At 49.2% G+C, this 15,381-nt stretch overlaps 1 protein-coding gene across 6 annotated transcripts in view; it reads left to right on the forward strand.

Moving 5' to 3' along the window:
- Positions 1-15,381, forward strand: part of TIAM2 (TIAM Rac1 associated GEF 2) — a 236,767-nt gene that overhangs the window by 203,837 nt on the left and 17,549 nt on the right. For all 6 annotated transcript variants that reach the window (XM_015472916.3, XM_059889963.1, XM_024997095.2 and 3 more), the window contains 3 exons: positions 10,875-11,054; positions 13,637-13,705; positions 14,627-14,752. In XM_015472916.3, the coding sequence (XP_015328402.2) occupies positions 10,875-11,054; positions 13,637-13,705; positions 14,627-14,752 (375 nt within the window). The remainder of the gene's footprint in view (positions 1-10,874; positions 11,055-13,636; positions 13,706-14,626; positions 14,753-15,381) is intronic.

The raw sequence follows: 15,381 nt of genomic DNA on the forward strand, positions 1-15,381 counted from the left end.
GCCTACTGGCCCTCCATAGCCTCCCTGGTTTGGTTTTCTCCTGGCTTCCCTGGTGGCTAAGATGGTAAGGAATCTGCGTACCATGATGGAGATCCAGGTTCAATCCTTGGGTCAGGAAGATCCCTTGGAGAAGGGAACAGCTACCCACTCCAGTGTTCTTGCCCGGAGAATCCCATGGACAGAAGAACCTGGTGGGCTACAGTCCATGGGGTCACAAAAGAGTCAGACACGACTGAGTGACTAACACTTTCAACTTCTGGTTTTCTTCAGGGCCCTCCGCCTCTGTCCAGACGCTGTGGGTGCCACTTTTTGTCATCTGTAGAGTCCTTGTCACCTCTCTCTGCCCTTCCTCTTGTGTGAAGGTCAGGGTTTTCCTCTGTTGTGTTCAGGCTTCATCTCTAGCACCTAGAGCCAAGCATGGCATGGAGGAGGAGCTCAGTAAAAAGTTAACAAATAAACCATTTGATTTTTCTGGTCTTCCCTTCAGGGAACTCAGAGGAAGTTTCTCTTCCTACCTTTGTAAAAATAACAGAACTTAGAAAGTTAAACTGCCTGTGCCTGATAGAACTCTTTGGAGGCCCTCTGCATCCCTTGCCCTCTTGTCAAGTATTTTCACAACCTTAAAATGACCTCATGGAATCCTCTCAACGACCCTGTGAAACACGACCCCTGATTTACAGGTACCCAAAACTGCGTCAGGGAGGAGTTAATCAGTGCTGGGGATTGCCCATGTTGGTCACCCAGGGACTATGGGTTTAAGGCTCCAGTCTTGGAAGAAGTAACTGTCTCAGAAAGCATTGCCCAGAGCGTATGCTGAGGCCCTTGGTGGGAGCTTCCCACTCAGGTAGGGCTGAGCTCAGGTGGCCCTCTCTGAGCCATCATAGCCCCTCACCTTGCTGCCTGCTGTAGGGTGTGTGCCCAGGAGGTGACAGGGTCGGCCTGGGGGCCATGTCAGGACCCTTTGCACACGTTCCAAGTGGGTCTCCTCTGTCCCCCAGTCCCTGACAGCAAGGCCCCCACCTCTGGCTCCTGCCACATCCCACATGACCTGACTCAGCCGTGGGCCATGGCTGGACTGGCCTTCAGTTCCTGGCACCCTCCCCAGCCCTGAACTTCGCTTAGCATGGGTAACTTTGTTTCCCTTGAGGTCATCCTGATTTCCACCTTGGCCTTCCCTGACCTTGCTCCGACCAGAGAAGGCCGCCCCGTTCTGTTCCCATAGACCCCACGCCGTTGGGTACCAATTGCTCTTGACTGATTCACTCCCAGATTGTCTTCCCAGCCGATCTCTGGGCACCCTGAGTTCAGGGACTGTGTCAGTCTTTCCATTACCCTGTCCTCTTAGAAACGGAACGGTTTTCAGCCCGCGTCTGCCTTAAATCACTTTTTGAAAGCATCAGGAAAGGATTCTATTAAGAAATTTCTTTAAAAAATTAAACCACTTTTAGAAAATGAGAAAATATAGATAAGACAGAAATTAAAATAAGTTGAAATGTGCTGTTAACAACTGAATTTATGACCTGAGTGTGTGGTTAGTCACTCAGTCGTGTCCGACTCTTTGCGACCCTATGGATTGTAGTCCGCCAGGCTCCTCTGTCCATGGGATTCTCCAGGCAAGAGTACTGGAGTGGGTTGCCATTTCCTTCTCCATCATGACCTATATTTTTCCATTAAAAAAATCCACACACGGATGTTTACATGTGGTGCTCCGTTGCTCAGTCGTGTCCGATTCTGTGCCCCATGGACTGCAGCCCACAAGGCTCCTCTGTCCGTGGAATTTTCCAGGCAAGAATACTGGAGTGGGTTGCCATGTAGTAGATATACATACAAGTTACTTTAAAAAATGCAGACTGACTTCTTCCCTTTCCAGTAAACCATGTCCTCTTTTGGTCAACAGATGCCAGTCCTTCCCGTCATTGGTAACTGCTGCATAGATTTCATTGCATTTTTGCACCATCATTTATTTAGGTTAATTCTTTTACCTTTCAGTATAAAACAACACTCATCTGACACACTTACATTTAATTTTATGTTTTACCTTTCCATTCTGCCTTTAGAAATAGAACTATCTGGTCTAGAAAATAAAGGTTGTGAGCATTTTCTCATCCTTTTTGTATCATTTTGAGGGAAGTACGAGGAAATCGCAGGTCATTTCTCTAGAGTTTTTAATCCAAGGATTGTATCTCTATAAAGTGAATGTACTGTGCTCAGTCGCTTCAGTCGTGTCTGACTCTTTGGGACTCCATGGACCCTAGCCCGCCAGGTTCCTCTATCCATGGGATTCTCCAGGCAGGAATACTGGAGTGGGTTGCCTTGCCCTCCTCCAGGGGATCTTCCTGACCCAGGGATTGGACCCGCATCACGTCTGCTTTGGCAAGCAGGTTCTTTACCATTAATGCCACCTGGGAAACCCCATAAAGTGAATGATTGTCCCCAAATATAAAAATAATCGTCTCACTTCACTCTGCACAGTGCTGAATACACCCCTCTTCTCCCCTTCCTCTCTCGCCCTCTGCTGAGACCCTCCCTAGGCTAGACTGGACTGGACTGCCCTCGCTCCTGCCTGTGGGCCCTGCCAGCCGCCTCTGAGCGTGGAGCAGAGTGTGGCCCTGGAATCCTGACCTGGCAGAGGTGGGGTGGCACAGGATGTCTGTGGTTGGACCTGCCCGTGGGGGACCCAGCTCACCTGGGGTCCGTCGTCTGACTCTGTCCATCAGCGTTGCTTCTGGGTTCTCTCTGAGAGCATTTGGGATTAATGTCAGAGCTTTCTGTAAGTTAGAGACTAAAGTCGATTAAAGCATGAATTGAAAAGTCCTCTGTACTATTTTTAGATTTTTTTTTTTCCACCAAGGGAGCATTTCTGATTTAACTGATTGCTGGGCTGGGACAGTTGACTCCCTAGCTGCACTCTGAGATGATTTACTGATGCAACCTTCCAGACAGTGAACCGGGACATCTGTTTGAGCGCATTGAGCATGCGCCACTCAGCCACGCCTCTCCAGACCTGGACTGTCCCCGAGGACCGCTGGTGACTGACCCAGGGCTGACAGCAGGGCCTGTGGAAGAACCTCTGGTTCTCCTGCTTAGTGTTCTGGTAGGATGAGACTCTCCCTGGAGGAGGGCATGGCAACCCACTCCAGCATTCTTTCCTGGAGAATCCCACGGACAGAGGAGCCTGGTGGGCTATAGGCTATAGAGTCACAAAGAGTTGGACACAACTGAAGCGACTTAGCAGGCAGGCAGGATGAGACTCTGTGGGCATGACTCAGACTAGGATTTAGGTCCACGTCAGTGGCCCAGCATAGAGCTGATCTGTACGGCTGGAGGGAGAGGTGGACGTGGGTGGCAGCTGGGGGTCTGCCACGTTGATCACATTGTGTGTGACCAGTTAACCAGTTAAGCAGCGTGAGGTGTCCTCCCGTTTAGGAGCAGGTTGACTGTGTCTGTTACTGATTCCCCCTGAAGTTAACGTCCTTTTCCTCTGAACCAGGCCTTCAGAAGTGAAGCACGCTGCAAGTGTTGTCATTCACCTTGGAGCGCTTCCCTATGAACTATTCCCCAAATTACGTAGCACCTTCAGACCTTTTTTCTTTGGCTGGAAGTGTTTCTGGAGTCTAAGTCATACAAACAGGTGCCTTTGACAAACGAGTTTGTGGTACCTGAAGCCTCTAAATGAGGACAGGATTGAAACCTGAGCCCAGAAAGGTGGGGTGGAGCTCAGCTGCTGGCAAGGCACAGGGCAGTGAAATTTCATGGAGTTCAGTCCTATAGGAGATCAGTCCTGAACATTCAGTGGAAGAACTGATGTGGAAGCTGAAGCTCCAATACTTTGGCCACCTGATGTGAAGAGCCAACTCATTGGAGAAGACCCTGATGCTGGGAAAGATTGAGGGCAGGAGGAGAAGGGGATGATAGAGGATGAGATGGTTGGATGGCATCACCAACTTGATGGACATGAGTTTGTGCAAACTCCGGGAGATAGTGAAGGAAAAGGAAGCCTGGCGTGCTGCGGTAGACGGGGTCATAAAACACGACTGACTTAGTGACTGAACAACAAAACGAAACCACAGCCATTGTCCTGGAATAATGTTCCGGAATAACTGGATAATGTGATGTACTTATCCCATCTTAGGTTCCAAAACCCACAGGGAAATGGAAAAGCCTCAGGTAGTAATGTCTTCAAACAAGGGCAAAGCAGACATCAGAGTGGTTATGCTCTGGGGTTGGGGGGTGGGGGCGGGAGCTGATCTTAACTAATCCAGGCCAGGAGGAGCACTGGTGTGTCGGATGAAAAGCACTGAGCTGGATCAAGGTTAAAAAGGGCACCTGTGGGATTCAAGCTTGTTTGAGAAAGAGGCTTCAGCCCTGCCTTCCTCCAAAGAGAATCTAGGGCCAGGGCACTTCATTACCCTGAGCGATTTTATTGCCATTCCCAAGAAATGGGGCTCCTCAAAAAAAAAAAAAACACATCACACAGCTAATCCAGGATAGCAAGTGTCCTTATTCACACACTGAAGACCCAAAACCAAGGATAACTGTTTTAGCTGTCTTCCCCTCCCCAATTTTATCAAGGTATAGTTGACAATTAAAAATTATATATATGTAAGGTATACAACGGGATTTGATATGTGATGATTATCACAGCCAAATTAACACACCCGTCACCTCACATAGTTACTCTTTTGTTTTTGTTGCAAACACAGAAGAGTGACTTAATTGAGAGGTCCTGACTGAGGTTCCTTATCTATGTGTATGTCTTAGCACTGTGTCGTGTCCGACTCTTTGTGACCCCATGGACTGTAGCCCACCAGGCTCTTCTGTCCAGGAAATTCTCCAGGCAAGAATATTGGAGTGGGTCGCCACTCCCTTTTCTAATTCCTTATTTATGTTTGCTGTTTAGTGCTCAGTCGTGTCTGACACTTTGTGACCTCATCGTCTGTCCGTGGAATTCTCTAGGCAAGAATACTGGAGGGGGTTGCCATTTCCTTCTCCAGGGGATCTTCCAGACCCAGGGATTGAGCCCCGTTCTTCCACATTACAGGCAGACTCTTTACCATTTCTTTCAAGCAGGGATCAGCTTACTGAAACCTTAAAAACCTGAAAAGAAACTTTTTTGGGGGGTCAATATCACTACCTTTTTAAACAACATAGTTTTAGAGGGAACTTTTCATTAAGTTTTAAAAGTGAATTCATAAACAAAAGATCAGTTTCATGCTCTCTTATAAAAGGCAAGGCCCCTGATGAACCCAAGGTTCTCAGCACTGATCACTGTTGTTCAGTTGCTCAGTCGTGTCTGACTGTTTTGTGACCCCATTGTCTGTAGCCCTCCAGGCTCCTCTGTCCATGGGATTTCCCAGCCAAGACTACTGGAGTGGGCTGCCATTTGCTACTCCACGGCATCCTCCCAACCGAGTCTCCTGCATTGGCAGGCAGATTCTTTACCACTGAGCCACCAGGGAAGGTCTTATTGATCACTCTGAACTGGAGAATACTAGTGAAGTGAAGTGAAAGTCGCTCAGTCGTGTCCGACGTTTGTGACCCCATGGACTCTAGAGTCCATGGCATTCTCCAGGCCAGAATACTGGAGTGGGTAGCCTTTCCCTTCTCCAGGGGATCTTCCCAACCCAGGGATCTAACCCAGGTCTCCCACATTGCAGGTGGCTTCTTTACCAGCTTAGCCACAAGGGAAGCCCAAGAATACTGGAGTGGGTAGCCTATCCCTTCTCCAGCAGATCTTCCCAACCCAGGAATCAAACCAGGGTCTCCTGCATTGCAGGCAGACTCTTTACCAGCTGAGTTATCAGGGAAGCCCCAGAGAATACTAGAATGAGTTTCAAAGTCCAGTGTTGTTTTTGTTCTGAACAAGCACACACTGTCCAGCTGCTGAATCCACATGCACACTCAGCCCTGATGTGTGAACATCTGTCCCTACTTTCAAGGCAGAATTCCTAGGGGTGGAGGGGAGTGGGGACCAGCCTACCAGAAATCACAGTTGTGTGCAGATGTGGGGGAGCAGAGGCGACCTCCGGAGGGCTGTGGCTGCATCCTGGGCACGCCCGGGGTGTGTTTGGATTCTCCTGGGGCCAGGAGAGCCCTGACTGCATGGTGGGCAGAGGCCACCAGAGGAGCAAGTCTGTTTTGCCCATGATCTGCCTGCTACTCCGGGATCGGTCAGCACTGTGCAGACAGCTCCAGAGGATGCGGGTCCTGTGCCATCAAGGTCCTGTCCCCCACCCCCCACCCTTCAGCTGTTGTCTCGTGTGTCACACGGTGAAGACTCAATGCCCGTGAGTTCCGCGAGAACCCCTCACCCCCTTGCATACACCAAGTGCTCAACAAATGTGAGTTCCCTTTCCTCCTTGGCCTGACTGGCAACTGGAGGGGTCACTTGATGGGTGAGTTGTAATGCTTCTTCTCTTTCATCATGAAGGAAATTGAAGAGAGAAATGTTTTATCCCCGATGCTTGGAGGACTCAGGGCAGAGCCAGGGCTAGAACTCAGCTCCTCTCCATCTTGTCTGAGCTTCCTACCTCCATTACCACGTGTACATGTGAAAATACCCCAACTGGAGTAGTCACTCTTTCTAGAAACTGCTCATCAAATTCACCCAGAATCCTACCTTTTAACAGTTTGATTTTATAATTGTTGCTAAGAACAGAGGAAGTGAAATATAACCAACCAGGAGACTCTTTCAGAACAATCTACAAACACAGTTATAGTGATCCTTCCCCTTTTAGTGGCTCAGCCTCCTTTTGATCCCAGATAATACTCCTAGCCTTCCCCTTGTTCAGTTGCTAAGTTGTGTCTGACTCTTTATGACCCCAAGGACTGCAGCATGCTAGGCTTCCCTGTCCTTCACAATCTCCCAGAGTTTGCTCAAATCCATGTTCATTGAGTCAGTGATGCCATCCAATCATCTAATCCTTTGTCGTCCCCTTCTCCTCCTGCCCTCAGTCTTTGCCAGCATCAGAGTCTTTTCCAATGAGTCGGCTCTTCACATCAGGTAGCCAAAGTACTGAAGCTTTAGCATCAATCCTTCCAATGAATATTCAGGACTGATTTCCTTTAGGATTGGCTGATTTGATCTCCTTGCTGGCCAAGGGATTCTCAAGAGTCTTCTCCAGCACCACAGTTTGAAAGCATCAGTTCTTTGGCCCTGAGCCTTCTTGATGGTCCAACTCACATCCGTACATGACTTCCCTAGACGATACCTGAGGTGACTTTGTAGCACTTCATTGTGGTATCTTCAGAAGTACATTTTCTATGAAACTCTCAGCTAACATTTGCTTTTCCAACTTAGACTCACCAGAAGTATTCTTAAAATGAATTCTGATTTTCTAAGATGGCAAGATACTTTATTTTTAAAATCTCGTTATTTTAACACTGCATTGTTAGGTGTGAGTTTCGACATCCCAGCAAGGAAAGCTGCAATCTCACCAGCTGCCATTTCACTTATGGTGCATTTTGTCAGATCTTATTTTATACGGTATATGCGAGCTATTAATGTGGATTCTACAGCCCCCAAAACTGTTATTTTTCAGGGTTGCAAAATTGTATTGTCAGAGCTTGTGGTGCAAATAACAGTATAGAGATTTCAAATAAGTGAACTTGAGAGTCTCAGTATTATTATCTTGGGCTGTTTAGCTGTTAGTGGAGCCAGACGCAGAACACCAGGGTCACAGGTTTGATCTATTTCCTCTTATCTGTGAGCTCGGTCCACACACGCTTTACGTGGCCATCCTTCAGTGCAGAGCCTTGGGGCAGCGTGATCCTCCCAGGAACTGCAAGCAGAAGGCTCGCTCTACTAATGGGTAGACCAGTAGTTCTCATGCAAGCCACACATCAGCATCACTTGAGGAGCTTTTAAAAAATACTCCTACCTGGGGCCCCAAATATTTGGATTCCTTTGGTCCAGCCATGAGTATTTCTTATGTGCTGTGCTAAGTCACTTCAGTCATGTCCAACTCTGTGCGACCCTATGGACTTTACAGCCCGCCAGGCTCCTCTGTGCATGAAATTCTCCAGGCAGGAATACTGGAGTGGGTTGCCATCTCCTTTTGAAAACTGCCTTTTGGCTGCATTGCTCTGTTTGGCTTTTGCTGTGTCGTTAGGCTTCTAGGGCATGACCGAACAGTTAGGAGTTTCTTCAGTAACCTTGAGATCTGGTTGTTTCAAACATGATATGAGACATTTTGAGAGATCAAGTTGCATTCTAATCAATGCCTTAAGATCCACATCTGTTTTCTTTTTCTTTTAAAATTGATTTTGAATTGGAGGATAATTTCTTTGCAATATTGTATTGGCGTCTGCCATACAGCAACATGAATCAGCCCTAAGTATACATATGTCGCCCTGCTCTTGAATCTCCCTCCCATCCCCTACTCCATCTTACCCTTCTAGGTCATCACAGAGTACAGGACTGGGCTGCTTGTGTTTTACAGCATCTTCCCTTCAGCCGTCTGTTTTATATATGTTAATGTGTGTGTCTCAATGCTCCTCTCTCAGTTCATCCCACCCTCTCCTTCCCCCACTGTGCCCACACGTCTGTGCTCTGTATCTGCATCTCTATTCCTGCCCTGCAAATAGGTTTATGAATACCGTTTTGCTAGTCTGTTTCCTTGTTCTTTCAAAGTTTACCCTGAATGTGAACATCTTCTGACAGGTGTTGCCAGCAATATGCTTGTGTTACAGTTAAGGACAGAAACAAGGGGTGCTGTGTATATCCAAGGAGACTCGTTAGTGCTTACACGTGCTTGAACTGTTTTAGAAGTGAATTACTTCAGATGTGTCGGTGTGTCTGGTTGGAGGCTTAGTATCTGCCACTTGGTTCATTTAACTTTTGCACCAAGATTCATGTCAAAATACGAGAGAAGTGGTTACTTGAAAGAGGCCAGCAGTCTGGGCGTTCTCCTCGTAGACATCTGAGGGGGCCTCGCTTTCACCCCCACCTTGAGTTGGGTTCTACGTTACTGGGCTCCATCTTCCTCGTGCCTTTGGCTTGTTCTCTGGTTCTCCCTTGGAACATGCTCCTTCCAGGAGCATTTACAATCCGCTCTTCACTGACGCCTTCCAGACAGCCTGTTTCAACGTGGCGCTCTCATTCATTTCACGGATGTCACATTTCTTGTTTGTTCCACACAAGCTTGTGCTGGTTCCCAGTCTGCCGCAGGCTGAGCTTCGGCATTTCTTACCTTGGCGAGTCTTGTCTTCCTGTGCAGGGGGTGGTTTCTATTTCTCTGGAGACAGAGCAGGTCCTCGGTTGGTTCCCACTGGATTTAGTTGAAAGTCTAGCCAGAAGATCAGTGTTGTGTGTCAATGTTGATTGTCTTATTTCCATCATATAAAGACACTGTTTTGGGGGGAGGTGGGTGTAGAATAGGGAAGCAGAGCAGAAGGGAGGGCAGGTGTCCTGCTGTTACTTTGAGCCACTTCAGCGGGTCAGGTGACAGTTTTCGTAACAAATTGGCCACTGACGTTGACCTGTATGCTTGTGTGAGTTGTTAGCGTTCTGAAATATCCAAGCAAAGAAAATGAACTCAGTGAGAATGAAGAGGGGCTTCCGACGGGTTCACCTTTTTACCTGAGACAGTGATGGAGATCAGGTATGGAGACGTCTAGCTGAAGAAAGCAGTTTTAGTTGAGCTGTTAAGGATGGGTGGATATTGACCACGCATATTAGGACTAAGCTGCTTTGTTACTCAGTCCCTACATCAGTGCCAACAGCCGTGGACTCAACACCGAGCCCTTGCGGGTGATGAGAAAGAAAGGCAGGCTCCTGCCCTTGACTAGTTGCCAGGCTGGCAGGTGGTAAATTGGGCTGGATCTTGTGTGTTGCAGGAATGGAAAGAAAGAGAAGTAAAAGAGAGATTTTGTGTGTAATCTGATGATGCTCCAGGCAGGTGGTGGCAAAAAGGAAGAGACATATTTGAGAATTTAAACCACTAGCTTCTGGCAGGAATATACAAATGGGTTCTCCCAGAGAAGCCTTTGCATGCTGAGCTTAAACCCAAGCAGGAACTCTTATAGAAGGCTGTTCATCCTCACAGACATTCCAACTCCTCCTTGTCTTTTAATCTGTGTGATTCTCTTCCCGCATCCTGGAATGAGAAGCCTTTCTTCCCCCATGTCCTGAGTTCGGCACATGACTACTTCCTGCTGAGAATATGCTCAAGGTTCCCTCCTCCCTGAAGGTTCCCATGGACCTCAGCAGGCTTTGCTGTATCGCTTTCTTCCCACCTGTGCGCTCTGGTGGGCTCTGTGCCCCGTCGGAATAGGGACATTATCTTTCCTACATGACCTGACCTCTACTCCCATTCCTAGCAGAGGCAGCAGCTCACACTTTAACTCCTCACACTGGGACTTGGCTCAAGGCTACATAACTCCAAGGGGGGATTTGTGGGGAGCACTCCAAGCTCCCTGTGATCCAGCCTTCCTGACACTGCTGTCCCTTTCCTGGGTCTCCCAGGGCTGTTTAGTATGGGTGACTGAGCTCCGTTCCATCAACCATGGAGGGGACAGAGTGGACCAAAGGAGTCTGTCTGCATGGTGCTCTCACAGAGCCTTGACCTTGATTGTAGAGCAGAGGGTTAGCTCAGTGCTTTATTCTCTAGTCTCAACACTAAAGAAGTGTCTGTCACACAGCTTCTGTGAAAGTGGAAAAGTGTCATGGGTAAGTACTGAACAAGTGTAAGTTTGTATCTTCACGACTGGAACCTTGAGTGGTAGCCAGCAGGGTTTGAGATGACCGAAGCTGGATGCCCCCGATCAATGTCCTGTGAGACTCCCAAGAGGGCACTGGGCGAAGAGAGCCCCCGTGTCCCTGGTGGGTGGCAGGTAATGATGGAGAACGTCCTGTGCCTCTTGTTCCCTCCCAGAGTGCTGAGCAGATCACTGCGCTGTGTAGGAATTTTAACGACACCCAGGCCAACGGCATGGAAGGGCCAAGGGAGGGTCAGGACCCTGCTCCAAGGCCACTGGCTCGCCACCTCTCTGATGCAGATCGCCTCCGGAAAGTCATCCAGGAGCTCATGGACACAGAGAAGTCCTATGTGAAGGTAACAGAAGATGCCGTCCTGATTCCCTGCTCCCCTCTTGTGATGGCCAGCTGTATGTTGGCAGGGGCTCCTGGCTGTATTTACCCGGGACCCTGCCACTCACCAGGGAGATGCCTGCTCCTTGAAGTGGCAAATTGCTGCCGGGGAGGGCGAGAGGGTGGAGGAGCTGAGCGGGCTTGCAGAATTTAGAATCCCCGCTCATTCTGTTACCAAGGTAGCGTTCACTATGGAAACAGATGTTCTAGTTTGTCATTTGCAATCTGTGGGAAGGGAACCTGCACTGGTTTAGGGAAAGGGGGACGGAGATCACTTTAGGTGATGAGGAACCAGGGAGCAGTGTGTTCGCAAGCGGCTGCTGGCATGGGCCCCAGAGGACAGGCATCACTGTGCAGGCCAGAGCCCCACAGGGGAGGCACTGGGCATCACTTGGGCATCCCCAGCCACCACACAGAGCAGCGGCTGGGCCTTTCACAACCCAGGGAGATCATTTATTTATCTCAGGGGCTCCAGTTAGTAGTTTGGGAAACATTTTACAAAAAAATGCGGGTGCCTGAGAAGACAGAGTTCTTTTGCTTGAAGTATTTGCTGAAACGATTTTAAACTCGCTTCCTCGGCCACTTGCTGGCAGCAGAGAGGCGCAGAATCCAGGCCTGGCCTTGCCTCCACCTGCCGGTGTGGCCTTGGGCGGCCTGCTCCGAGCCCCTCATGGGGTCTGAGACCAGGGGCATTCTTGTCCCAGGTCTAACACACTGAGTTCTGAATTAGGCTTTGGCACATGTGCCAGCGTGCACACACACGCTCTCACCTTTCTGCACAGACATATCTGAGCTTCTGCCATTTATTAACATCACTATCATTTTATCTGAACTTTGCCAGAGCCTCACCCAGGGCCTTTGGGAGAACGAACGAGGCAGCCTGGGAGAAGCGCAGGGGACAAAGGAGAGCGGCAGAGATGGCAGTTTCATGGCCTTTCCTGTCATGTCTCATCCTGCATCGAATGGGGGGAGATGAAGTGCATGTCCAGGGAGTTGACAGTGGCCATGCCCAGCAGGGCGGGCACTGTGGCCACTTGATGATGTTTGAGGAGCGCCCACCCGCAGGGCCGAGGGCACAGTTGAGAGTGGAATCCAAGCCCCTTTTTATTCCTGTTGTTGTCGGTATATTTAACTGCTAGAGCACTGGATCCAGGAGGGTCACTGCATCGTGACCCTAGTCTGGGACCGAAATGGATGCTGTGGGCCAAGCGAATAAAAAGGGCGGCTCTCCTTTCTTTCTGCGAGAACCCCGCCTGTCGTCTCCCCTGGGCCCCCGTGTTGCAGCTCAGGGCGGCCGGCCTCAGTGTGTCACTGCTCATGGGCACGAGTGACCTCGGCCCAGCACCGCCTCTGATGAAAGACCCAGCACCTGGTACCTACTGTGATTCGTGCGTGTGCACGCACACACATGTGCGTGCACACACACATTATTTTTTAACTTCTTTTTGTTGCTGACATTGAACATGGACTTCTACTTGTCCTGTAACCTGCACCTCTGCACTTGACTTGGAGTTTGCAGCGCTCATGTGTTCCCTGAGAGACGCTCCAGGAACTTGCCCACCTCTCTCTGCTCTGAAGCAGCTGCTGTGGGGTTCTTGGAGGCTGGTTAGACCAGGGCCGTTTGATTGTGAAACCCTCAGGGTCACTTGCTCCCAGGACCTGCACCACAAGGTTCTGGAGGCTTCTAACCTTAGCAAGCTCTCCAGAACTGGATTTCTCGATTGTAAGAGGAGTCAGATGTAGTCACCTACTTCTAATACTCTGTGACTCAAAATTCTTCAGAATCACTGAACAAGAAAAAAAAAATCTTTCCCATCTCTAGAGAGGCCTGGCGTGCTGCGATTCATGGGGTCGCAAAGAGTCGGACATGACTGAGCAACTGAACTGAACTGAACTTGGCTTCAAATTATTAAAAACAAAACAAAACTTATCTAAAGAGTTTTGTAAATACATCAACTCCCACTATTCTGTGCTGTCAGAGCCCAGGTTTAGTGAAGACTCAAAGATGGCCTAGATGGTAAACATCATGATGTTCATCTCTGGAAAATTTTTCTTGCACTTGAGTTTGGGAGTTTGAAATTCTGATAATGCGTGAAGCTGAAGAGCTCCCAAGACCTCGTCCTGTCCTCCTCAGCTCAGCTGTCCACGCTGGAGCCGTCGCCCGGCTCCCTGAGGCAGAGGAGGAAGCCGGGTTGGCCGGCAGACATGGGCACGCCTGACAGAAGTTCCTGGCCAAACCTCAGTTCTCTGCAGGGAAAGGAGTGTTCCTGCTGGAGCAGCTGAAAGATCCTGGCTCTGCCAGTAAAACATTCAAATACGCAGAGTAGGTGATCGAGCCATAAAGAAAAATGTGGAATGCAGACGCTGATTGTATTGTGCTGTTAACCTCTTTGAATTAGGTGAGCAAGGAACCACCAGCTTCAGGGCCAAGTCTCTCAACCAGACATAAGCGTCATTGTTCTTAATACCAGTGCAAGGTGCGGCCAGAGCAATGCTTGGGTGTTTTGGAGACTCACGGGTTAAAGACTGTCATCTTTTGTCTTTCAGGATCTGAGCTGCCTCTTCGACTTATATTTGGAGCCACTTCAGAGTGAGACCTTTCTTACCCAAGATGAGGTAAATAACTTCCTTCACTCAGTCCACCGACCCACAGGTTAGTCTCTGCTTGCCTTTAGTTCAGGGGTCACCCAACTCCTGGGCCATGGTACCGGTACTGGTCCACGGCCTGTTAGGAACTGGGCCACACAGCAGGAGTGAGCAGCAGGTGAGCGAGTGAAGTTTCATCCGTATTGACAGCCACTTCCCATTGCTTGCATTACCGCCTGAGCTCCGCCTCCTGAAGGATGAGTGGGGCATTCGATTCTCATAGACATGAGAACCCTACTGTGAACTGCGCATGCGAGAGATTGAGATTGTTCACGCCTTGTGAGAATCATCCTGGAACCATCCCCTCCCTTCCACCCCTGGCTGTGCAAAAATTGTCTCCCGTGAAATTGGTCCCCCCAAAAGGCTGGGGACTGTAGTAGACCTCCTAGATTTTATCTAGTGGTCCCAAAGGAACGTAGAGACTTAGGGATCTTTGGAGAGACCTAGGCGTGGCCTCCTGCAGAGCTGTTTATGTGGCTTCTGTCCCCTGAAGCACAGTGGCAGCAGTTAAGAGCGACTGTGCCCTATTTGTAGTAGAAGGTGTGACCCAAATTACCTTTTAATATGTGACTTTTTAGTGTTAACTCACAGTTATTAATTCTTTCTTACTGACTTCCATTCCCCGCCAACCCCACACCCCACCCCTCAATTTGAATTCTGAAAACTTGACATCCCCTTAAAAACGTATTCTAGAATTACAGGGACCAGAGATGTATATGACCCTCTGTGTATGAACTCTGTCCCCTCATGAATACGCTGTCTTCTTTAAAGGATTTACTTCTGTCTCCTTCTTGGTGAATGACTGTGGTTCGTTTGTACATCTGGGAGTTCAGAGCGGTGTCTAGATCTTCATCGCTAACACCCTCTTTTCAAATCCTGGTCTTCACTCAGATGGAGTCACTTTTTGGAAGCTTGCCAGAGATGCTTGAATTTCAAAAGGTGTTTCTCGAGACCCTGGAGGATGGGATTTCAGCGTCGTCTGACTTTAACATACTTGAAACCCCCTCGCAGTTCAGAGTAAGTATTGTAGATGTAGGTTTAAAGCAAATAGAGGTGGGTACGGTGCAGAGTTCTCCCCTGGAAGAGAAAGCGGTGTCCCTTGACTGTTGAAAAGATAAGTTCTGTGTTGCCATTCCTCTGGCAGGTGGCAAAAAAAGGCTCTGCTTTTCCCTCGAGTAAATGCTCTGGGAATCAGGTGTCTGGGCAGTCCAGCTTTTATGGAGTCTGCCTGCTGTTGACAAGTCCGGGCTCCCTATTCAGCTCTGCCCAAGGCTCTGCAGGGCAAGTGCTGCTGAGGAAAGAGCACCTCCTGCATCTGATTCTGCATCTCTGTGGTCATGTGACTTTGGGAGGAGAGCATAGGTTTTCGCTTGTTGCGAGAGAGCATCCTTTTCTATGGAGCCCTGTCTCCAAGCAGGCATTGGTGACTGGCAAGAGGACTCCCCTGTGGCTCAGACGGTGAAGAGTCTGCCTGCGATGCAGGAGACCCAGGTTTGATCCCTAGGTCGGGAAGATCCTCTGGAGGAGGAAATGGCAATCCACTCCAGTATTCTTGCCTGGAAAATCCCACAGACGGAGGAGCCTGGGGGGTTATAGTCAGTCCATGGGGTCACAAAAAGTTGGACATGACTGGAGCCACTTCATTT

Source organism: Bos taurus, chromosome 9 (genome assembly GCF_002263795.3).
Source record: "Bos taurus isolate L1 Dominette 01449 registration number 42190680 breed Hereford chromosome 9, ARS-UCD2.0, whole genome shotgun sequence".
NCBI classification, from domain to species: domain Eukaryota; kingdom Metazoa; phylum Chordata; class Mammalia; order Artiodactyla; family Bovidae; genus Bos; species Bos taurus.